Raw genomic sequence first — 25077 nt, 5'->3', positions numbered from 1 at the left:
TAGGAGGGTGCGAAGCACCCGACGCGCCCGTGCCCGAGACCGGGACCGATGAGGCGTAATGTGGCGTTTTAGTGGCGCACTTTGCGTGGCGCACTTTGCGTTTTAGTTCCTGGTTACAAAATCTGATTTATATATGATTTGTAACTGATCAGAATGATAATAACAAGAAAACTAACACTTTCTTCATCCTGGATCATATACAATACTCTTTCTCTTTCACTCCTCTTCAAGAAGTTCTTCAAGGTAAATTCTGGGTTGTGGTTAACTCCGGCAGTACTAACTGCTTTGGCTGTTGTACCCTGGGAAACTGTCGGGTTCACTTGGGTGGCCCGAAATCAGTTTTAAGGGATCTTGGTTTAACCATATCCTCAGCCCGTTTTTGCCTTTCTTTCTGATTCTGTTTTATTCTTTATTTTGCTTTCTTGTAATGTTTTGTTCTACTTTCTTTACTTGTAATTTTGTTGTTGTAATTCGAATGTATCTTCTATAATATTGTTGTTTTCTTGAATGGTGTTCTAACAATCTTAAAACTGATTTTCTTTCTTCACCATCTGGTTAATTCGAATTACAGAATTATGTTCCAAAACTTTATTATGTACTTTTCTGTAAAGTTATTCATTTAAATTAGTCTTTACTTTCTGCAAGTTTTTTAGTAAAACTTTGATTGTTCTATTTCAGAAATGGCTACTGAAATGAACTCCTCTACTAATGGAACTACTTCTTCTACCACCACCAACACCGTTGGTGCAAATGTTTCTCAATCTGTAGGACTTACTGTCTCTACAAGCATGGGACCTTTAGTAGGTACCCAAGCTGCCCAAACTATGGCCAACCACTGTGAAAAACCAGAAAAGTTTTCTGGAAACAACTTCAAGATGTGGCAACAAAAGATGTTGTTCTATTTGGCCACTTTGAATCTTGCGAGATTCCTAACTGAAACAGCACCTCAAATTCCTGAAGGTTCCACTGATGCTCAATTAGTAAGTGCTGTTGATGCTTGGAAGCATTCTGAATATCTATGCCGAAACTATGTGTTAAATGGTCTAGTTGATTCAATGTATAATGTATTTTGCAAAATAACAACTGCAAAAGATTTATGGGAATCTTTGCAAAAGAAATACAAAACCGAAGATGCCGGAACTAAAAAGTTCATAGTTGCAAGGTTTTTAGAGTTTAAAATGGTTGACTCTAAAACTGTTATGGCACAGGTTGAAGAATTGCAAATCATAATCAGTGAAATCTTATCAGAAGGAATGGTTCTTGGTGAAACATTTCAAGTTGCTTCCATGATTGAAAAGTTGCCCCCAAGTTGGTTGGATTTTAAAAATTACCTTAAGCATAAGCGAAAGCAAATGACCGTTGAAGAGCTTGTTGTTCGTCTTCGAATTGAGGAAGACAATAGAGGTGCTCAAAATGGTGGTCATATTGAAGGTCTTGCTAAGGCCAACTTTGTTGAACATGGACAAAGTTCCAAAGGAAAAGGTAATTTCAAGGGTAAAGGGAAAGGTCCTATTAAGAAGAACAAAGGAAAAAGGATGGATTTGAGTCCAAAGAATGGTGGTGTGAAGAAGAAGGTTAGTTTGTTCAAAGGGAAGTGTTACAATTGTGGTGAATCTGGTCACCGAGCTGATCAATGCAAGAATCCAAGGAAGGAAATGGCAAATATGATCGAAGATAACATGGCTCTTGTTGCTATGATTTCTGACCTCACGGCTAAGTTGGAAGAGGTCAATCTTACCACCGATGGAATCAAAGGATGGTGGGTTGATACGGGTGCAACCCGTCATGTGTGTCCGGATAAGACTATGTTCCATAACTTGAAAGAAATATCCGGTGAAGAAAAGTTGTATATGGGAAATGGCGTCACCGCCGATATCAAGGGTGAAGGCGATGTGATCCTCAAGTGGACTTCGGGGAGAGAGCTCAAGTTAACCAATGTGTTGTATGTTCCCGAATTGCGCAAGAGTCTTGTGTCGGGTTGGTTGCTTAACAAGAATGGGTTTCGTTTAGTGTTTGAAAGTGATAAGTTTGTGTTAACTAAACGTGGTTTGTATGTTGGTCAAGGTTATGCCCTTAATAGGATGTTTAAGCTCAATGTTGTACCTATTAAGCAAGTGAATGAAAATGCTTCTACTTCCGCTTATTTGATTGAGTCTTCTAATATTTGGCATAATCGTCTTGGACATGTGAATTTTAATTCAATGCGTCGTTTAATTAAGTTAAATTGTATACCATCTATTAACATTGATTCTAATTCTAAATGTCCAACTTGTGTTGAAGCTAAACAAACCACGAAATCTTTCAAATCTATTGAACGAAACACCGAGCCACTTGATTTAATCCATACCGATGTATGTGATTTTAGATCGATTCCCACTCGAGGTGGTAACAAATATTTCATTACATTTATTGATGATTGTACAAGATATTGCTATGTATACTTACTAAAGAGCAAGAATGAAGCAATAGATAAGTTTATCTTGTACAAAAATGAAGTTGAGAATCAACTCAACAAAAAGATTAAAAAATTAAGGAGCGATAGAGGAGGTGAATATGTTTCTCCATTTGCTGAAATTTGTGCTCAAAATGGTATTATCCATGAGCAAACAGCTCCTTATACCCCACAACAAAATGACATTGCTGAAAGGAAAAATCGAACTCTTAAAGAGATGATGAATGCCATGTTAATAAGCTCGGGCTTAGGACAAGATATGTGGGGAGATGCAGTTTTATCGGCAAACTATCTTTTGAACAAGATACCTTTCAAGAAAAAGGATGTTACACCTTATGAGTTATGGTTTAATAGAAAACCATCCTATAAGTTCTTGAAAGTGTGGGGGTGTTTAGCAAAGGTGGTGGTTCCACCACCTAAAGTTCAAAAGATAGGACCAAAAACTGTTGATTGTGTATTCATAGGATATGCTAAGCATGGTAGCGATTGTGAATCCTCAAATCTTGCTGAACATAGTAGTGCATATCGGTTTCTAGTACATGAGTCTAAGAACCCGGAAATACACAAAAACAGTATACTTGAGTCAAGAAATGCTTCGTTTTTTGAAAATGTGTTTCCTCGTTTGGATCGAGGAAAAGCTTCTACATCAACTCCGGTTGATAAGATTGTTCCAGATGATCATCAAGAACAATCAGAGGAAAAAGAAGTAGAACCGCGAAGAAGCAAAAGGCAAAAGATTGAAAAATCTTTCGGGCCTGATTTTGTTTCTTATATGGTTATGAGTGAACCTCAAACATATCATGAAGCGGTTACTTCACAAGAAGCGCCTCAATGGAAAGAAGCCATTAAGAGTGAAATTGATTCTATTTTGCAGAATCATACTTGGGAATTAGTTCGTCTTCCACCTGGTTGTAAACCACTTGAACATCGTTGGATATTCAAGAAAAAGATGAAATTTGATGGCTCTATTGATAAGTACAAGGCAAGACTTGTGGTTAAGGATATAGACAAAAGAAAGATCTTGATTACTTTGACACATATGCGCCTGTAACTCGAGTAACTTCGATCAGATTGGTGCTTGCGATTGCAGCATTGAGAAATTTGGAAATACATCAAATCGATGTAAAAACCGCATTTCTCAATGGAGAGCTTGATGAAGAAATATATATGGAACAACTTGAGGGTTTTTCCGCTCCTGGCCAGGAGGACAAAGTTTGTAAACTTGTCAAGTCTTTGTACGGATTGAAACAAGCTCCAAAGCAATGGCACCAAAAGTTTGATCAAGTCATGCTCGACAATGGTTTCAGGATTAATGAGTGTGATAAATGTGTTTATGTCAAAGACATATCTAAGGGATATGTTATACTTTGTCTATATGTCGATGACATACTCATTGTGGGTAGTGATGATAGTATGATCAAATCTACCAAAGACATGTTGAAGGCGAGATTTGACATGAAGGATATGGGTTTAGCAGATGTCATTCTTGGAATGAAAATTACTCGAACCCAAGATGGTCTAGTGTTAAGTCAATCTCACTATGTGGACAAGATCCTTGAGAAATTCAGTCCCGAGGACTCAAGAGTCGCTCGATCTCCAATAGATACCACGCAACATCTATCGAAAAATAGAGGTGAAGGTGTTGCTCAATTGGAGTACTCAAGGGTAATTGGCAGCTTAATGTATCTCATGACAAGTACTAGGCCTGACTTAGCCTATGCTGTTAGTAGGCTAAGTAGATATACTAGTAATCCTAGTTTGGAACATTGGAAGGCTATGACTAGGTTACTAAGATACTTGAGATATACAAAGAATTATGGGCTGCATTTTGGTCGAGATCCAGCTGTATTGGAAGGATATAGTGATGCTAATTGGATATCCGATATAAAAGATTCCAAATCCACAAGCGGATATGTATTTACTCTTGGAGGAGCAGCTATAACTTGGAAATCGTCCAAGCAAACGCTAATTGCTAGATCCACGATGGAATCTGAATTTATAGCATTGGATAAAGCTGGAGAAGAAGCAGAATGGCTACGACATTTCTTGGAATATGTTCCAAGATGGCCAAAGACATTAACGGCTATTTGTATACATTGTGATTGCCAATCGGCTATTGGTAGAGCTCAAAATACAATGTATAATGGCAAGTCAAGACATATTCGTCGTAGGCATAATAGTCTACGACAACTGCTCACAACAGGGGTTATCACTGTTGACTATGTTAGGTCAAATGATAACATTGCGGATCCGCTAACTAAAGGTTTAAGTAGTGAGGCAGTTTATAAGTCACCAAGAGGAATGGGACTAAAGCCCATTGAGTAAATTTGTACGAAGGAAAACCTAACCTAGATGTAAATGGAGATCCCATGATCTAGGTTCAATAGGACAACCTAATTGTACGAATAGAGGTCATTGTGGGGAGTACCCCAAACATCAAAGGGAGTTTACAGTCACTGTGGGGGGAGAACCCACCACAATAAAGTGAGTTGCAAATTTTCCTAGTCCATTCCTATATCAAATCAATGATATCATAGAGGTTAAGCTTATAGCTTTTAATGATTGTGAGCAATCACCTATGTTAGAGAGAAGTGTGGTCGCTTCGAATGGAATTGTGGGGGCAATTCCTAGAGCTCTCGCAGAACCAGGATAGTGTTCCATGACCATAACGGACACGAAAGTGAGGGGTTAACCAGACTAGGGAAAGTATTGTGTGATGTGCAATAACGTCTACGTAAAAAGGAGTTAGTTCAAAGACATCAAGTTCTACTAACTGCTAGGAGACTAAGTGCACTCACAAAGGAAAGTTCAAAGGGTAACACCTACTTATCCTGCAATACTTGACTGTCGGAATTTATCTTTAATAACCATATCTATTAATGTGGGGGATTGTTGGAAATTTTATGTAATAACATAGAATATCCAAGTTAATAGATATGTTAAAAGGAGTTGAAAGAATAATTAACTAATGTGAGTGTGTCCCACATTGGTAGAAGAATAAACATTAAGTATGTTTATAAGGAGGAGTGTTGGAGGAATTATAATTCCTTATAAGGGGCTACACCCCAAGTGAGCTAGGAGGGTGCGAAGCACCCGACGCGCCCGCGCCCGTGCCCGAGACCGGGACCGGGACCGGGGGCTTGGGTGTGGGCGATGAGGCGTAATGTGGCGTTTTAGTGGCGCACTTTGCTTAAGTGGCTAAGTATGATGGCTCAAGTGTTAGTGGTTGTGGCTTAAGTGGGATCCTTTGTTCCTGGTTTAACATCTGAAACAACACTTGCATTAGTTCAGCAAGTGACATCTGTTTTAATGTGTTGTTAACCTTCTAATGTTAACAGGTGTTTCCCACTTAACAAAATCTGATTTATATATGATTTGTAACTGATCAGAATGATAATAACAAGAAAACTAACACTTTCTTCATCCTGGATCATATACAATATTCTTTCTCTTTCACTCCTCTTCAAGAAGTTCTTGAAGGTAAATTCTGGGTTGTGGTTAACTCCGACAGTACTAACTGCTTTGGCTGTTGTACCCTGGGAAACTGTCGGGTTCACTTGGGTGGCCCGAAATCAGTTTTAAGGGACCTTGGTTTAACCATATCCTCAGCCCGTTTTTGCCTTTCTTTCTGTTTCTGTTTTATTCTTTATTTTGCTTTCTTGTAATGTTTTGTTCTACTTTCTTTACTTGTAATTTTGTTGTTGTAATTCGAATGTATCTTCTATAATATTGTTGTTTTCTTGAATGGTGTTCTAACAAAGGCTTCCCTTTAGGGCTTTTCATAGGGGCATCTAATGACACGTGGCAGTACAATCGGAGCAACGCTTCCCTTTAGGGCTTTTCATAGGGGCATCTTAAGACACGTGGCAGTACAATCAACAAAGGGTTTTCCTTAGTTTTTGTGGGAGCAAGGTTTCCTTTAGGCTTCTCATAGGGACCCACAATTTAATTATTTATATACTACTAGGTTTAGCCCCGTGCGTTGCACGGGATAACATAAATTTCTATCAAATAGTTCAACAAATATTCAATATAATAAAAAACTGTCATCAAAGAACGAAAATATTTTTTTATGTAATGAAGTAAAATGTCAAATGACAAAGTAATAAACATTATTAGAAGTAAAAATTATAAACCTTAAGATAAATCTTCACTTTTTTTCATCCTCCTTTATCCCTTCCACAAGCAATGAATATCTCACAATTCTCTCACCGTCTATGTAGGAATTAATCTTGACTCAGTCATATTATCTAGTTTGAGTTGGTTTTATTTAAGTTAGTATTTGAGTTGGTTTTAATGTTGCTTCAAATAAATAGTATAAAGTCATGAGGTTGACCGAATTATATGCAATTGAGAATATGAACGTTATGGGTCATACCCATGACCAATTCCTTAGGTAGAGTTGATAATTTATTTGCTTATTTTTATGATCACATGAGATGTAGTTTTGCCTATTTAAGGCTTATTCAGTCATTGAATGAGATGTAAGTTTCACCTTTGTTTTCTATATTTTTGTACGTATTTATACTCTCTTTTCATATTAACATACATAATATACATACTGAGTGAGGTTAAGAGTGATAAAAAACAAAGAAAAAGATAAAATTAAAAAGGTGAGAGGGTGAGGAAGAAACCAGATTTACACCACCATCACCACTTTGCTACCGACCCTTTGGTACCTACAGGGCGGGTGGTGTTCCAACTGGTCACCGGTCGATCACCATTTTGCCTCCTTATGTATTACGTCCATCCTCAAAGAATTAAACATAGAGTATATAAAAACATAAATTCAACTTAAATTAAGACTACATTTTTTTATGTTCCATTTAATCTAAAGTTTATATTTTTACAATATATTTATGTTATAAAATAAAAATTAAATATAAATAAAAAAAATTATATCTCAAAAGATATTATTTAAAAAAAATTAAGAATCATTATTACTTTTTAATAAGAATTAAAAAGATCTTTAAAATATGAAAACTTTTATAAATTTGGAATATGTCATTAATATATATTTTAGGTAAGAAACTATTACCATATATCTCATTTATATATATGTTAACTGTCATCTAATTATATAAATGATATTTTTAATAACTTTCGTGGGATTTTAGACCGAATATCTATCATGTTTTTCAAAATATAAACAAAAATCTCATTAGATCAAGTGGTTTATGTTTTACATAAAAAACTTGAGGTTGTGGATTCTAATCATGCTTATGACTTCTTAATATGCTATTTATTTATAATTAATAAAGGATATGTGGTTGTTGACTGGATGATGATTCGTCAAGTATGTATAAGTGTCAGCTTACGTGTCAACATTTAAGAGACTAACAATGTGAGATCGCCACGTAGGAAAAAGATGATGTGGCGAGCTCTGTGATATACCATATCATCAAATTGAGATAGAGAATTATATACATATAGAGATTAATTAAATAAAATAATTTAAAAAATGAGAAAAAATAAAAGAAAGTGGAAGAGTGTCAGGTGGGGCTCAGAAAAAAGTATAGTAGAAAGAGGCGTCCAAAAAGGGAAGTCTTCCCTCTATTCAGAAAGCCCCTTAGGGCAATGTTCTAGGCTTTTCAGGGCTTTCCAGAAATGAAAAGTGGAAAAGGAGCGCCTTGCTCAGTCTTAAAGTTTTTTTTTTTTGTTTTTTGTTTTTTTATGCTTTGTTCAAGGTCTCTAAAGTTTTTTTTATTTTCCTTTCACATTTTATAGTTGCCCCCCTAATCCAATTTATATGGATTAATTAGGAGGCATTTGGAATGGGAAAGTTAGCAATGGGTTTTGAGCATTGACAAAGCTTGAGATAATAGATAACGTTGATTGAAATTCACGGGAACAAAAGATAACTTTAAAAAATATAATCAGGGGATCGAAAGTCATGTAACCTAGAAATAAAAAGAAATATAACTTTTGGAATGAATTACGGATAAACCTATAATACTGAGCTAAAACCGGAAAGGGTCGAGGCCCCCGGACACCTTAAAGCTTCGTCCCTGGTTTTGAGTATTATACCTTCTTTAATTAATTTCTATTGCATGGTCTTAAAATGAGTAATCAAAGAAAGTTTCTAAGTGGTATTCCATGGATTATTTTTGCTTAAAGTGCAAGAACCTTAACTTGAAATCTTTATTTCTTTTGTCTCAAATTTAACAAACACATTGATCAACCAAAAGGTTTAGACGTCGTCGCCATTATCACCATCACCCTCACAACCCATCCATCGACAACTTTTTTAAATATAATATTTGGTAGACAATTTTAATTGATGATTTTATTGTAACAAACTTCAATATTTTTTAAGATCCATTATGAAAAAGAGAGTGGGACTTGGATGTAGTGATTTAAATGATGGAATGCTTACAAATTTATGAAAATCCATTATGAAAAAAGATTAGGAGTGGGACTTGGATGTAGTGATTTAAATGATGGAATGCTTATAAATTTTAGTGTTGAAACGGTTTTTCGGGTTGACAAGTTATATATTTGTAATGGTTAATTTGGATTTTTCATTGAAAGTAAAAAAGTATATATCAAAATAAGACAAAAGACATTTAGGGAGAGGGCCTTTATAACTCTATATACTTACCTAAGACATGAAAAAACAAACCATTTAGGAATACTAGGATTCGAACTCGGGATAAATACAACAATTTCACGTTGCTAGTTATTTTGCTGAAAATAAAAGAAAATGATAAATAGAAATAACATAAACAAAGAAAGTCATGTCACACAATCAGCCACAACTATTTTTCATATCTTTGATTCTTTATTATTATTATTATTTATTTATTTAACCTTTATTTTCAAAAAGGCATTATTAGTCTTCTAATATTTAATTTTTAGAGGTTTAAAAGAATCGAATAGTTTATAAACTGTTTGGCGGAAAATTTATTTGTATTCGTTTATTTAGTTAAATGAACGAATAAACCATTTTTCTTAATGTGCACAAATCTATGTTTGTTTGTTGGTTCGTAAACCATTGTTAATTTAAACAAACGAACTCTAGCTTAGTTAATACTTAATCGTTACCCTCCTACTAGTTTTAGTCTTTTTGGAGTATAAGAAAAAGACAAAAGATGAAAATAGTCTTTGGATGAGTCATGAGTACATGTTTCTGCTTGATTAAGAAATCGATGGCTAGAAATTTCTAGAATCAAATTAGATGATAAATCTTACGGCTGACAAATCGTGTCTTAACAGATCTTAACAGATTCGGTGCGTACAAAATTCTCAATTTTCAAACATGAAAATGACTCATTTAACACTTACCTTTGATGATTTGAGTTTGACAGTTATTCATTTTATGTATTAAAAAGTTAAATATTAAACTTTAAAATATTAAAAATAGAAAAAATTACATAGTACATTTTTTGCTTAATAAGTATTTTAATAATACCCAATTGACATATAAATCTCACACTTTGGATCACCATCATATATATCTCATTCCCATACCGACTACCCTTCCTTATCGAATCAAATCACGACACCTGTCTATAATACATACAACATACAAACACACACGATACAAAATCATTCCAGATCCTTCCACACTCTTCTTCTCTTCCCCTTTTAAACCTTCCCCAAAAATATCCCACACTGTTCATCTTTTTTCTAAATTCCATTTACACGCACTAAAAACACACTCAATTACACACACCAAACCCTAAGTAAATAACTGTTTCTTTTTTATTTTTTCTCAACAATGTCTTCAGAAGCTGCAGCAATCGCCTTTTTCAACCATTTGATGTCGATGCCGTTTTTCAGGGATGTAGTCGGGGCGGATTCTGGATCCGGTCCATCGGATCGTCTCTTCATAATCAACCCAGTGACGCGATCGATGATTGTGGTGGCAGGTGCGGATTTTGAATATTTTGATGAGAAAAAAGGTGAACCGCCGGCGAGTAAGGCGGAGATTGAAGGTTTGAAAACAATTGATGTGAAAAGCTGTCAAGATGTTGAAAGTTTAGGGGGTGAATGTGTAATATGTATGGAGGAGTATAAGGTAGGTGACGTGGCGAAGGAGATGCCATGTCAGCATAAGTTTCATGGTGAGTGTGTTGATAAGTGGTTGAAGATCCATGGCACTTGTCCTGTTTGTAGGTTGAAGGTTGGGAGTGGTGATGACGTGGATGAGAAGAGTGATGACGTGGATGGGAATAGTGATGACGTGGAAAGTGAAAGGGTGGTTCGGAGGGAGATTTGGTTGGATTTTATTTCACCGAGGAGGAGTAATGATGATGATGGTGAGGGGTCAGATGAAGAATATTGAAGAGTCTAGGGGTGGTTTTAGGAGAGGGTTAGAATAATAGGGTAGGTTGTGTATAAAGAATTAAAGATGAGAAAGATAGCTATATGATGATGCTAGGGGCTGAAATTGTTGATTTTTTTGTTGGTTTTTCAAATGCAGAAGGTTGATGATTTTGGTTATAATTTTGAAATCAATGAAAGGTTTAATTTCTGGTTACTATTTGGTGCATTTGTTTTATTTTATTTATTAATTTTGGAATGGTTGATTGTTTTGGATCGTTTACATCTCATCTATCTGCTTGCACATTTAGTTTAGTTGTTTGGTTTTGAGATGATAGATTTACATTCAAGTATTGTGTTCAAAATTCCCCTTAGTGAGTGTCAAATCCAGCAATTTGTTTTGATTGTTAAATTAGTGTATAATTGTTCATTAAAGAAACCATGACTGACTATATGGGGTTGGTCTTAACTCTTGAAAGAGAGGCATGAAATATTAGTATCAGAAAGGTTCACAAAGAGTTGGCCACCCGTTGGGTTCAAATCGGTAGGGTTTGGGTTTGTTTTATGAATTGAGTAATGTGATAAGTTTGGGGGTTGGGGGTTACATAGCTCAATCCTTATAGGTATAGCTAATAAGACTCGACTAAACTAGTAGTCTGGTATTGTTTGGGTATGGGGATGATAATGAGATGTTTTTGAATGCTTTTGATTCGTTCTTTGACAGTAACGATTTGGTGATTTCGGATAAAATTTCTTCTACCTCCCATTTTTGAAAAACCCATTGGTGATTACTGATTAATGATTTTCAGATAAACCCTGCTGTTATGCTCAAGGACATCCTCGAGCTCAGACTCCAGTTTTTAGTAACCAATTGGTGATTAAAAGAGAGGCATGAAATACTAGAATTAGTATGGCCTATAGAGTTTTTGAGGCCTTAAATCGTTGGGTACCGTTGTGCATTGGGGTTCTAGCTGCTCTAGTTTCGGTTTGGGTTTCTCTTACACCTAAGAATTGAGTAGTGTGACAAGTCTTATAGGTAAAGCTACAAGACGACTAAACTGGTATAGTATTGTGGCGATAATTATGAGTAGTTATTGAATGCCTTTGATTCTTTCTTGCAAGTAGGATCCTGGTGATTTTTGATAACCATGTTGATCCGCCTATTTCTGGTATTGGTGATTCCTGATAAACCTTGTTGATCTGCATGATTCTGGCATTGGTGATTCCTGATAAACCTTGTTGATCTGCACGATTCTGGCATTGGTGATTCCTGATAAACCATGTTGATTCGCACAATTCTGGCATTGGTGATTCCTGATAAACCTTGTTGATCCGCACGATTCCGGCATTGGTGATTCCTGATAAACCTTGTTGATCCGCACATTTCTGGCATTGGTGATTCCTGATAAAACTTGTTGATCCGCCCATTTCTGGTATTGGTGATTCCTGAATTTGGGATGCCTCTGGATCTGATAGAATTGGTCTACATGCTCTGCATCTTACTATGAAGATTCTTCATGTATATTAATGCTTGTGCACGACTGAACATTGCACGAAGAGGAACAGGATTATGATCATGTTATCTAATTTGAATAAGATATGGCCAAAGTCCTGAAGTGGAACATCACTGGTAAGAAATTTTAAGTCCATTTTTTCTCTTTTATTGTGAAGGTGGGAAGTTCGACCTAATTACTTGATATTATAAGTTTAACGGGTAGTATAGAATAAGCTGAAAGAAAACCTGCCAAAACGGGCCAAGTTGGTTGAACTCGTACACAATTTATTTTTAATGCAATGAAGCCTCCTAGATGATTTCGTTCTAAAACAAGGATTATTCTGAATTTCGGTGTGATCATGTTTATCTGGCATATATGAACAGAAAGTCATTCAAGTATTTTGCATTTTTGCTTGAAAAGTATTCTATATTGTTGTTTTATCTCATTTTCCATTCGAGTTGTCACTAGGCTTGATGTTGCTGGTTGAAAAGTGAGCTCTTTTTGTAGCCTGAATATGCATGTTGCTGTTCATGATCTGGACATGAGAATTGAGGATGATTCTGAAAAGTAGAATGGAGGGTAACTGGGTAAGAATCGAAGTTTAGCCGACATTTGCATATTGCTAATGGGATATCAAAGTATCAAACCAACATGCAAAGAGTTTATTATTTTAGTTCAATACATAAAAAGTTGCAGTAGGTTTGTTTGGCTTCTAAAGTACTTGATGCATTCATCAGGCTTTTACTATCTCATTGAGCATGATTTGATGCAAGTGGTTTAATGTTTAGCCTATTGTTGACACAGCCGCTGAATGCTTGCAGAATATGAAACATCCAATTAGATTAGCAAACAAGTGAGAAGCTAGGATACGAAAGTAACAAAACATAGAAGAAGAAAACGGAATTACTCAGCCAAACTAAATCAACAAGCCTCTTAAAAAGTCCTTGCTAGCGGTGGTTGGACACCCCGGATGTTGTAATAAGGGTCACAAATTCGAATCCCATCTCGAGCATTGTTACTAGCCAATATTCTTGGCGTGCGGGTTGAATTTACCGGGTGGGGCTGGCGGGGAAGGGGATCAGGTAGGCCCTCGGTATCCAGTCCGGATGCCCGTTATTAAAAAAAAAAAAACAAGCCTCTTAAAAAATGAAAATCAGAAACCGAAAACTACGCCAAGAAAGCTTCCAGCATGAACACGCCTCTTAAACATCTTTGAAATTTGGATATATCAATTTTCATATCATAGTTGTCATTAATGGCCTTGTTTCTATGCAAAATGGCTTTTTGTTAGCCATTTATCGGTACTTCTTCCCATATATTGACCATAATGTTGGATGTTGCAAACTAATGGAGTAACATAACAAAAGCTGGTAAAAGAAACCCCATCTAGAATTGTTTGAATTTTCCCAAATGCTTGCTTTTGAGAGCCATTTGTTCGTCTTATAATAAAATTTTAATTTATTTTGATTGTCATTGAACCAATCAAACAGTCACGAGAAAGATATTATTATCAAGTTGTAGCTTGAAACGTTATCAAAATGTCGAAGCATTTGTTGCCGTGACCATGTGACTTTCCATTAAAACCCATGCATACTGAGGATTGCCGAGTGTGTTCGATCTCATTTCTATACAAGCACACTTTTTAAGAGGCGAACAAATCAACCCATTTTTTTCGCACACATATATCTTTTAACACGATTTGAACCTTTATATATTGAATTTTATTAGTATGTATAAAATGAAAAATGTTTTGTTGACACTGAGACATGTAATACACTTTTTTCTCCATCCCCATCATTAATTTTGTAATGTATTTATCCATATACTTGTTAGAAATAATTTAGACATATTATTAAGACGCATCAAACATTTTCCATATATATATATATATATATATATATATATAGTGGCGAAGCCAGCAATTTGATACGAGGAGGGCCAAAATTATTTTCTTTTTATCTGGCAAGTGGTCGAAAAATGACAGCGAAATAACATCGATTTAGTTCATAAACAGTAGCATGAAATTTTAAGAACGACTATATAATTTTTATAATATATCGATGTACGGTTTTTGAGATAAAAGATTTTGAATGAATTGGAGGAATAAAATGATTTATGGATGAGTGAGGAAAAAAATGAATGGTTGAAATTTAAGGTTATTATAGGTATTATTAAAAAAAGATGTTTAAATTAGTGAATAAAAAATAGGGGTATTTTGGGTAGTTCAAATCATATTTTCTTAAAAAAAAAGGACAAAATACTTTATAAGATATATAAATAATACACACTTGTTTGATTGGAATAAAAACTTAGGAAGTAGTAAAAAAAATAAATAAATAAAATGAATAAATTAAAATACCTTTGTTAGATTGAAATAAGAAAAAGAGAATGAAAACTATTAAACTTCCATAGTTGAGACTCTGTTAGTCCAAAAAAGAATGATTGAGAAAAACATGTTGTCGTGTTGTGCAAAGTAAAAGGCATTGGTGGGATGGGCCAATGTTATTTTTTATTTTATTATGGTGGGATGGGCCAACTTCATTATAAACCCAAAACTTTATCATTTTTCTACATATAATTACATTATAAGTAGCCTGCTGGGGTGGGCCTTGACCCGTCCTAATGCCAATGTGGCTCCGCCCCTTGTATATATATATATATATATATATATATTGGAGTGAGACCAAAGTTTAACCATCTTTTATTTGTGATTTGGCATGTAGTTGAGTTGAATGGAGTATGATCTTTTTGAAAAATTATCATTTGAACTTAAACTAAGTTAGTTGTCAAATAAATTAAAGTTAGAAACATATTAAAGGAGATACATAATAGTAAAATGGGATAACTTGGATGATGTTAATATTATTTTGGTTGGATGATGTTGTTTTCACAAACCATTAAAATCATGAGAGCTTTTTGACATATATAAAAATTGATTTAAGTGAGTTTGTGAAAACAACATCATCTTTGATGATGAGATGATGTTAACATATAAATCATTTTCTCATAGTAAAAATACATGTGTTACACTCATACGAGAGTCTAACTCACGCATCACACATGACATGTTCCACCAATCTAATACTAACATACATATTCCCCAAAACAAACCACTAATCGTGGCTTCACAACACACCACTTTTTCTTATTCTACTTTCCAGAAAATTCGTTGTTGATCTGTACCAGAAAGAACGTGTATTTCTGATCGTTGATTTATTCCATCATCTATTTTTTCCAATATATTTGTAGTTGCAGCCACACAAATCGAACAAACTTAACAACAGATCAATCGCCTACTTCACTCACTATGGGAAGACGTACGTAACTTCATCATCTTTCTCTACCACTTTTACTTATTTTTATTATTTCTTTATTAATTAATCCTTTATAATTATAGTATATATGTGTATATATTTTCATATTTCGCATTATTACAAGGTTCCTTCTACATGTTTCTTATATACATGCTATAAAAAATGTAACTCGAGTTATGTTTCCTACTGCGTTTATATATTTCGTGTATTGTAGATGATTTAATTAACTAACGTTTTTTAAGTTATGTTTTTAGTAAATTCATTACGATCTATAGCTGTGTAGCTATGGCCTATATATATATATATAAAGTATAAACCCCTCATAATATATTGTTACAACTTACAAGGTTTATCTTTTAGCGTTAACTTTAAAGATCTCTCATCAAAGGACCAATTAATGTTATTTATTTCATTAACCTTAATTTAAAAAACTACATATATTATATATATGATGCTAAACTGTATAATATATATTTTGTAAGCAGGAGAATACATGTTATCACTATTGATTAAATCATAGTTATTAAACTCTTACGAGTCGAGTCGATATACACTAAAAACGAGTTGACTCGTCAGGTGACTCGTTTTTGTCCAGTCTCTTACGAGTCGCTGTGTAAACTTGGACCGAGTCATGAGTCGCAAACTTATAATTATTGTAATTTGATAGTATGGTTATATATTATATATAATACTTAATTTGCTACATTATTTTGTATGTTATCTATGTAGTTTTGACTATTTTATTGCAAATTTATAGATAAATTGTAAGTTTATGTCTTAAAACTATTGAATATGTAATATTTTGTTAAATTTATTAAGATAATGAACTTACATATTGCTTATAAATACGTTACATATTTATAATTATGTTATATTATGTAACACTTAAAAATGTTCTGACTCTTACGAGTCAAGTCACGTTTCGATTCACGAGTCAATAAATCATGTTTTCGAGTTGAGTCAAAAGTTACGAGTTGACAACTATGATGATAATTATTATAGTATTTGTTGGTTTCATAATCCTAGTTATGGTATATCTTACTAATTCATTAGCATAAAACTTATTTTAAAACTAAAATGATTATTTTTTTTTTAAAACGACTTTCTAATCTACTTTTACTTCTAAATTACATACATGACTAGAATGAAACCCATAACTCTCAAAAAACCCTATTAATCCACCCCATAAATGTTGGAAGTGAAACTCGAAACCAGGTGGGTTTCCTCCAATTGAAAAGCCAAAGGATAAGATTAAGCTAAAGATTTATTAAATCTACAAGTCATATTTATGTGGTTTTAGAAGGGGTTTTTTTTCCTGCTAATCTTAAAAAGATCTATCATTTTCCCAATGACGTTGAACTTGATGATGCCTCATAGATCATGATTTTCGGTATCGATATAAATAAAAAGTATTTGCACAACAAAATGCGTAACCAATTTACGAAATGATTATTTACTTAAATGTGGTATGGTAGGGAATGTTACTTTTAAGTGAGGTATTGAGTTCAAGTCTCACTCAAGATTTTTCTTTCTCACGATAGCCCCGGGGTATCCCTTGGGGTGGTAATGAGTTTACCGTTTGATATGTATTACAAGGTTTTCGACCTAAAATTAGTATATTCTAAAAGATGTTTAAAAGAGTACAATTTATATATGCGATAATTGAAGTTGCTTTATGTTAGAATTATATTTGTATAGTATTTACTTTGGACTTTAAATGTAAATGTTGTAAGTGTAGAAGTGGTTAGAATGTAAATTTTGAATTATATAAACTAATAAACCCCTTCACACATGTATTTTGTAACCTTTTGCCCACATTAATTCCAATCTTCGCCTTTCACACATTCAATTCTCTCTCAAACATACACACAATAACAGTCCAAACACATACACATCAAAACCTCCATTAACACACACTAAAACACATATATAAGCTCGAATATCACATTTGTAGTTATTACACTTTAATTTTAACTTATAAAGTTGATATTGATGATAACAATGATAACTAATTACATATCGAATAAAAAATACCATAGATCAACTAAGATTTTTTTAAACCTTAATATTTCAATTTCATCTTTGTAATTGACAAAACTAATGGTGTATCTTGATGGATTCTTTATTATATAACTCGAAAGTTTGAATTTGAATTATATACGATTACGTCTTTACGACTGTTTGTAAAAGTGCAAAATAAAGATGACCCTACAAACTAACATGGACAGGGCTACTTTAAATGGGCCAAACTTTATTAGATAAACCGATTCATTATACATGAGCTTTATAAAAGATTGTCAGGATGGGCCTTAGTCTATAATACTCTATATTAACCCTCTATGCGGCTCGGCCAACTTTGCTTGTTGGTTGTTACGTTATACCTCCGACCCTGATCGCAGTTTAGCAATTTTACAAGCTTGTAATTGAATAATTTCTTTGTGATATTAAGTAAAACCTCTATATATTAATAATAGTGTTGACCAAGATATTTTATTAATTTAATGAGTTATTAATTATTGAGTGTTAATTTACAATAGTATTCTTAGGTTTGAGTCTGGACAAATTATTAATTTTATCGAAGTATTAATTTATTGAGTATTAATTTATAAAGGTTTGACTATAACCGATGATTCCCACCTATGTATTTTGGTTCTTGTCAGTGATCAAATTAAAGATTTGTCTCGTTTAAAAAAAAACGAATGTACGTTTTATGATCATTTAATAATGCAGGGCCTGCAAGATGCTATCGCCAAATAAAAAACAAACCATACCCAAAATCTCGATTCTGTCGTGGTGTCCCTGATCCAAAGATAAGGATCTACGACGTGGGCATGAAAAAGAAGTGTGCTGATGAACTCCCATTTTGTGTTCATTTGGTTAGTTGGGAAAAAGAGAATGTGTCAAGTGAGGCACTAGAAGCTGCACGAATCGCGTGCAACAAGTACATGGCAAAACACGCTGGAAAAGACACGTTCAACTTGAGGGTTCGGGTCCACCCTTTTCATGTGTTGAGAATCAATAAGATGTTGTCGTGTGCTGGGGCTGATCGGCTCCAGACTGGCATGAGAGGTGCCTTTGGGAAACCACTAGGGACGTGTGCTCGTGTTAGCATTGGTCAGGTGCTTCTTTCGGTTAGGTGTAAGGACAGCCACAGCCACCATGCTCAGGAAGCTCTGCGTCGAGCCAAGTTTAAGTTCCCTGGTCGCCAAAAGATTATTGTTAGCAAGAAATGGTATCATCATGAACCTTTTATTTACTCATCTTTTGAAACAATTCATCTTCTTACATAGTTAGATTTAGATTTATGTGAAAGCAATATGTAATATTTGTGAGAATGTTAATTTCAGGGGATTTACAAAGTTTAGCCGTCAAGACTATGTGAGGTGGAAGGCGGAGAACCGGATTGTGCCAGATGGTGTCAACGCCAAGGTATATCGTGTTTTTTTTTTAGTACCAATACATGGTCTAAATTAAGCGCTTCCTGAAATTAAAACAGCGTGACATAGCTCGAATTCCAAATCATTGGGGCAAGTTAGGTTATGAGTCCAGATTAATTCGAGTCCAAATGGGCCACCCGCCAGCGTGAAATATCTCAAGTTCCAAATCATTAGGATAAGTTTGGTAATGAGTCAAAATTCTTTTGAATCCACACAGGCTAATCTAGATACTGACCGGGTTGCTCAGAAACCGTTTCATCTACTTTCTCTAAATATGTGGACTGATGTAAGTACAAAATCTATACTAATACAATAATGGATTTTTCAAACGAGAGCTCTAAGGGCTATCATTAATCTTCATAAAAAACTTGTACCTTCTATATCAATAGCTCACCTCTTAAATTTTCTGGTCAAGGTACAACGAATTTAAGCATGTTAATGACAACCCGCAAAACCCTACAATAAGTAATCTAAAAATTGGCTTTGTTTGAACAATTTGACATGTTGCATTCCGACTATATTTCTTGTTGAGACCTAACATGACTCTAATCGGCCATTACAAAGATTACTGGGTTAACTTAATACCCATCATTCGAGTTTCATTGATAATATGGGCTTGTTGACATTAGCTGGATATGTTGTCTTGCAGCTTCTTGGACGACACGGACCATTGGCAGATCGCCAACCAGGAAGGGCGTTTCTCACATCAACCACTTGAGAAGTTTATGCCAACGATGTCTGACCATCAAAGGATTAAACTTGGTTCTGTCTGTCTATGGTGATACTACGTACTCAATTCTTTTGTCAGCTTGAAGGATGGTATATGCTAGAGCTAAAAGTAGTAGTGTTTGTGAAAATAATTTGATATATAATGTGGCAAATTTAGTTGCCCCGTTTACTTGGAAGACATATATTGAAATAATAGAGTATAATCATACGAGTTTATTTTAATAAATGATGTAATCGTGATTGAACTAAACGATTGTAGTATGATTATGAAGAGGCTTTGTGTGTATTATTCATCTAGTGTTGATTGGAGTTTTGTGGTTTGTCCAAATTCATTGGCAAGAAAGTACTAAGATTTGGGGTATTGTCCAAAGCTCCAAAAGGTGTTAAACTGACAATAAGAAAGTTTTTAGATTTGGGGTCTTTTTCGATGAAAGTTCATGTTAATCTTTACATAGAATGTTTCATATCCAAAAGGATGCTAATTAAACAAATAAGAGAAACTAAAATTATCATTAGATCATAAATCAGTAGTAATTACTTTAGACTAGAGTGTGTCTTTATTTTCTTTTAATGATATTTATTTCTGAGTTCATAGCTGAGTTAGTTAAAAAGTAGAGTGGTGTTGTCGTTTCCATAAAATGTGGCCATGTGTTCGATTCTTGTGGTTGATACCACTTTATCGTCTCACCACCCAGTCAGCTCCATTTACCCCTCATTTACCGGTCCTTGGGCGGTCTAAGTGATAGAATTTTTTGTACAGATACTAACATTTTCAAAACCTGTGGTGCAGTGTAAACACAAATTTTGTTTCCAAAACTTATAAAACTATGAAAAACGGTGTTGAAGACACTGCTTTTTCTTAAGAAATCCGGTGTCGGCTGATACACCGGTCTTACTTAATCTTCACAAGCGGGTCACCTAGACACCGGTCTTCCAATTCCTTTTGTGTTTTCTGCTTAGCCGGCCTCTCAAACACCGTCTTCACTCCTTTCCAACCAAGACCGATGATTAAGAAACCAGTCTTCTAATACGTATCACTCAACAATTTCTAACTTAAACTTTAGCCTTTCAACAATTGAATCCGGAGTGATAACACCTGGAAATAAAAGGAAGTCGGCCCGATGCCTTTGATTATTATTGTTGTTTAAAGGTTATTTCAAGAAGTGATATCCAGTTGATATCACATAAATGAATTTGGATATCCAGATGATATCAAGAATAATACAGAAAATATTAAAGAATAATAAAGAAAAAGATATCGGCTAATAATTGTTGTCTCTTAACCCTTAATATATATGTATTACTATGAGGATCTTGGAAGAATGTGTCTTAAGGAGAGAAGAGAGAGAAGGCGTTATTGTCCAATAAGAACCTGACATGTGTCAAATTAAAATAAAACACGCGGTGACATTTTTGTAAATAAAGCGAACTTTTGTTATATGTGACGCGGTGGCAATTTTGTAAATAATGAGCTCCGTTACTAATTAACATTCCGTTATCTTTGTTAAAAGCAACTTAAATTTATACCAATACATAAAATTTTAGATCTACAAAGAATTTATCAGATCTGTCTTTTTCAAAAATCAAAAATTTTCTTTTTCTACACATATTTCGCCTGCGCATACGGTGGATCTTCAAGAATTACATGAAAATCCTGGTAATTATTTTTTTTTTTACTTTTTTGTTTTTAATTTTTTTAAATTTATATTATCTTGAATCAGATTTTATTCTTTTTAGTTTTTGTTAGTTTTTTTAAAAATTTCAACCTGAATCAGACTTTAATTAGTATTTTTGTGAAGCTGAATTATTTTCAGTTTCAGATGTCAAACTGACAGACCAAGCTAATAGACTTAGCTGATAGTTTCATTAGATTGTTGGATTTACGTGTTTTTTTTTTGAAGTTAAAAAAATCTACATTTGTGTAGACTATCTGAAGATACTGTGAAGCTGATTCAGTTTTGACTATTCGACTATGTTTATATAGATTAATCATATTTAGAGGTATTAAAAAAGTAAAATAAAATCTACATTTGTGTAGGTTATCTGAAGATACTATCAATCTGATTCAGTTTTACCAATCAGACTACATTTATGTAGATTATTCATATTTAGGCGTATTAAAAAAGTAAATAATCTACATTTATGTAGACTATCTGAAGATACTGTGGAGCTGAGTCAGTTTTAACTATTCGACTATCTGAAGATACTGTAGAACATTTAGACTTTAATAAAAAGACAAAACTAACATAAAAAACCCAAACTGACTCAGCTTGACATATAATATACACAAATGTAGAATATTTAGACTTTAATAAAAAAAGACAAAACTAACATGAAAAACACAAACTGACTCAGCTTCACAGTATCAGGCAAAAAATATACTAGTAAAAATCTGAAATAATTACTTATTAACACCTAATAAACAAATTTCATATATAACACAAATACATATTTATAAAACTGACTCAGCTTGACATATAAACTATACAAATGTAGAATATTAGACTTTAATAAAAAACAAAAAGACAACTAACATGAAAAATCCAAACTAACTCAGCTTGACATATAATCTATACAAATGTAAAATATTTAGACTTTAATAAAATAAAAGACAAAACTAACATAAGGAACCAGAACTGACTCAATTGACATATAACTCTGAAATACTAGCTTATTAACACCTAAAAAACACATAATTTACATAAAAACACAGTCCATATTTATAGAAACTGACTCAATTTGACATATAATCTACACACATGTAGTGTGACCAAAAAAAGCCAAGCTAAGTGTATCAACCTAATGGAAAACCAAACTGACTCAGCTTCACACTAACAGAAAAAAATCTAACTCAGCTTCACATATAATCTACACAAATGTAGAATATTTAGACTAAAAAAAAGACAAAACTAACATGAAAAACCCAAATTGACTCAGCTTCACACTGTCAGCTACTCTAAAAAAAGTATATAATAAAAAAACGTACAATCTATATGCAAATTTAAACAAACATGTCTAGAAGCTATTTTTACATAACAAAAAACTCACAGATCTATCACCTAGGTGTATCAAATTGGCTGTCACCTTTGATCTATCAGTTTAGTCTGTCAGTTTGATCTATCAGTTTCGTATGAACTAATTCAGATATCTAAATTAATCCAAAAAAAAGACAATTAAAAACAAAAATAAAATTAAAAACAAAAAACTACTGCAAAAATAAAATTAAAAAATCACCTTTTTTAACATCTTTCCACCATTCGAAAACTGGTTTTGAATCTGAAAAAGCAACTTCAGATTCATCTAACTCAAATGTTATACTTTTCCTTAATTTTAGTAATTTTTTAGTGTTTCCTGCAGAAATAAACAAAAAGAGTAAATAATAATTACTACTTTCTATTTAAAATTATTCGATTTCTGTTAAATACTTACTCTTAGATGAAGATGTATTCGATTTTGATTTCATTATGAATAATAAATTAGATTCTTATCGTACACAATATAGTTTATATCGAAAAAACTAATAATAAATGATGTACAAGGAGTTAACGCACGTTAAAAATAGACTAACAGATCGTTAATAGTTAACGGAGAAAATAATTACAAAAATGCCACCGGGTCGCATATAACAAAAGTTTGCTTTATTTACAAAAATGCCACCGCGTGGTTTTTTTAATTTGACACATGACGATTTATAATTGGACAATAACACCTTTTCTCCCTTCTCTCCTTAAGCCACCTTCTCATTTGATCCCTATCACATATATATATATATATTAAAACAGTAAAAATCTGAACGATTTTAGAGCATCTTCAATTTGAAGTTAGCTTATAACATTGCCACATAGGATAAATCTTATGTGGCATCTTCATATTTTTTTTACAATCTTTATTTTTTCATGAAATAAAAAATATTAAATATATTGGCACATAATAAAATGAAATTTTGGAATGTATATATCTTATATTTTATAGAGAGAAGTTATTATATTACCTATCGAATATATATAGCCAATTATTTTCTTAATTAAATATAAAATCATATCGTATTCAATAGCTTCTCAAATCTTCAATTTGAGAAAAACATATCAACTCATTATGTGCTTTGTTATAAGAAATTAAGTTTGAAGATAGATATAATTGGAAGACTTTTCACCAACTTGAAACGATGGTATAATCATCATGTCTATTAATATAATATGTTTATAATTTGTAAAAGAAAATCTTAAGTATTGGATTGTTTTTTATAATGTAATTAATTATATGTTTACATAACTCGTATTAAAAGTTTTGTTTGGATGCCAAATCATTTTAGGTTTTCATTTTAAAGAAAAATGAAACACCACTTGAAGTGATGTTTCATGAGTTTTTAGTTTGGATGAATTGTTTAATAATTAAAAACTACATGTATACATCTTAAAGTTGCAACTAAAATTATAGTATCAAAGAACTCTAAAAAATAAAAATTTTAACTAACAACTTTGCTTAAAAGCTACAACTTAAAACTAAAATATAAACTACAACTACTTTTGTCAAACATACCTTATATTAAATTATTTTTATTTTTATTCATGTATCAACAAATATTGGCATTATGCATCAATATTAGCATATTCTAAACCAAAAAAAGAAAAAAACAAATTAATAATCATTATTGACGTTGTAAACTTTACTAACATCTAATTCTATTATATTTTTAAATAGCGGCAAACCGACTTATAAAAACATATCTACAGGTTTTTTTATTTTATTTTATTTTATTTTAGTCTTTATCTTTGCATTCGAGTCCTTGTATTATAAAGCCATGTCTTTTCTTATCTTAAACCTACAATGACACTAGATGTTTTCCACTCTCTAGTCTCTACTAAAAAAACACCACATGGTACCAGACAATAAAACAAGCAATTTTTTCTTGCATGTTTCTAACAATTTCCATATTAAAAGTGAAGTAAACGAAAATTTATTCTATGAGTAAATGACGTTGGGCCAGTATTTATAAATTTTATTTTTAATATGAAAATATTTGTTAAGTCATACTATTCGTAAAACATATTTATTTCATTGTTTTTTGTGAATGTCATAGTTGTTAATTATTTTTAAATCAAAAATGGTAAAAGTATAATTTATAACTCAAAACCAAATGCAAAATTTAGTAATAACACTTATTTTATCATAACAAAAATTATATTCATTGGTTTTTCATTAGACTGTGACAATGACCATGTGTTAGAAATGTGAAATCCAATTTCCTACTTTCTAATCAAATATTAAATATTGAAGTAGCAGTGTAAGAGTTTTTTACATTCAAAATTAAATATGACAAAATAATAAATAATATTCCTCTTATTTTGTATATAAATAGGCCTGGTCAATAATTATATATAATA

The 25077-nt window shown here is 33.0% G+C and overlaps 2 protein-coding genes across 2 annotated transcripts; both read left to right on the top strand.

Annotated features, from left to right (window-relative positions):
* Positions 1-10070: 10070 nt before the first annotated feature.
* LOC122585403 (E3 ubiquitin-protein ligase MPSR1) lies at positions 10071-10934 on the top strand. Its single transcript, XM_043757538.1, has one exon. It carries the CDS (start codon positions 10173-10175, stop codon positions 10737-10739), a length of 567 nt encoding a protein of 188 aa, XP_043613473.1. The 5' UTR covers positions 10071-10172; the 3' UTR covers positions 10740-10934.
* A 4419-nt stretch (positions 10935-15353) lies between these two features.
* On the top strand, positions 15354-19982 carry LOC122585648 (60S ribosomal protein L10-like). The gene is made up of 4 exons (XM_043757778.1): positions 15354-15530; positions 18258-18759; positions 18875-18956; positions 19614-19982. Exons 1-4 carry the CDS (start codon positions 15521-15523, stop codon positions 19680-19682), a joined length of 663 nt encoding a protein of 220 aa, XP_043613713.1. The 5' UTR covers positions 15354-15520; the 3' UTR covers positions 19683-19982.
* Positions 19983-25077: the final 5095 nt, after the last annotated feature.

Source organism: Erigeron canadensis, chromosome 1 (assembly GCF_010389155.1).
Source record: "Erigeron canadensis isolate Cc75 chromosome 1, C_canadensis_v1, whole genome shotgun sequence".
Classification (NCBI taxonomy): Eukaryota; Viridiplantae; Streptophyta; class Magnoliopsida; order Asterales; family Asteraceae; genus Erigeron; species Erigeron canadensis.
Note: the sequence above shows the minus strand (reverse complement) of the source record. Positions and strands in the feature narration are given on the sequence as shown.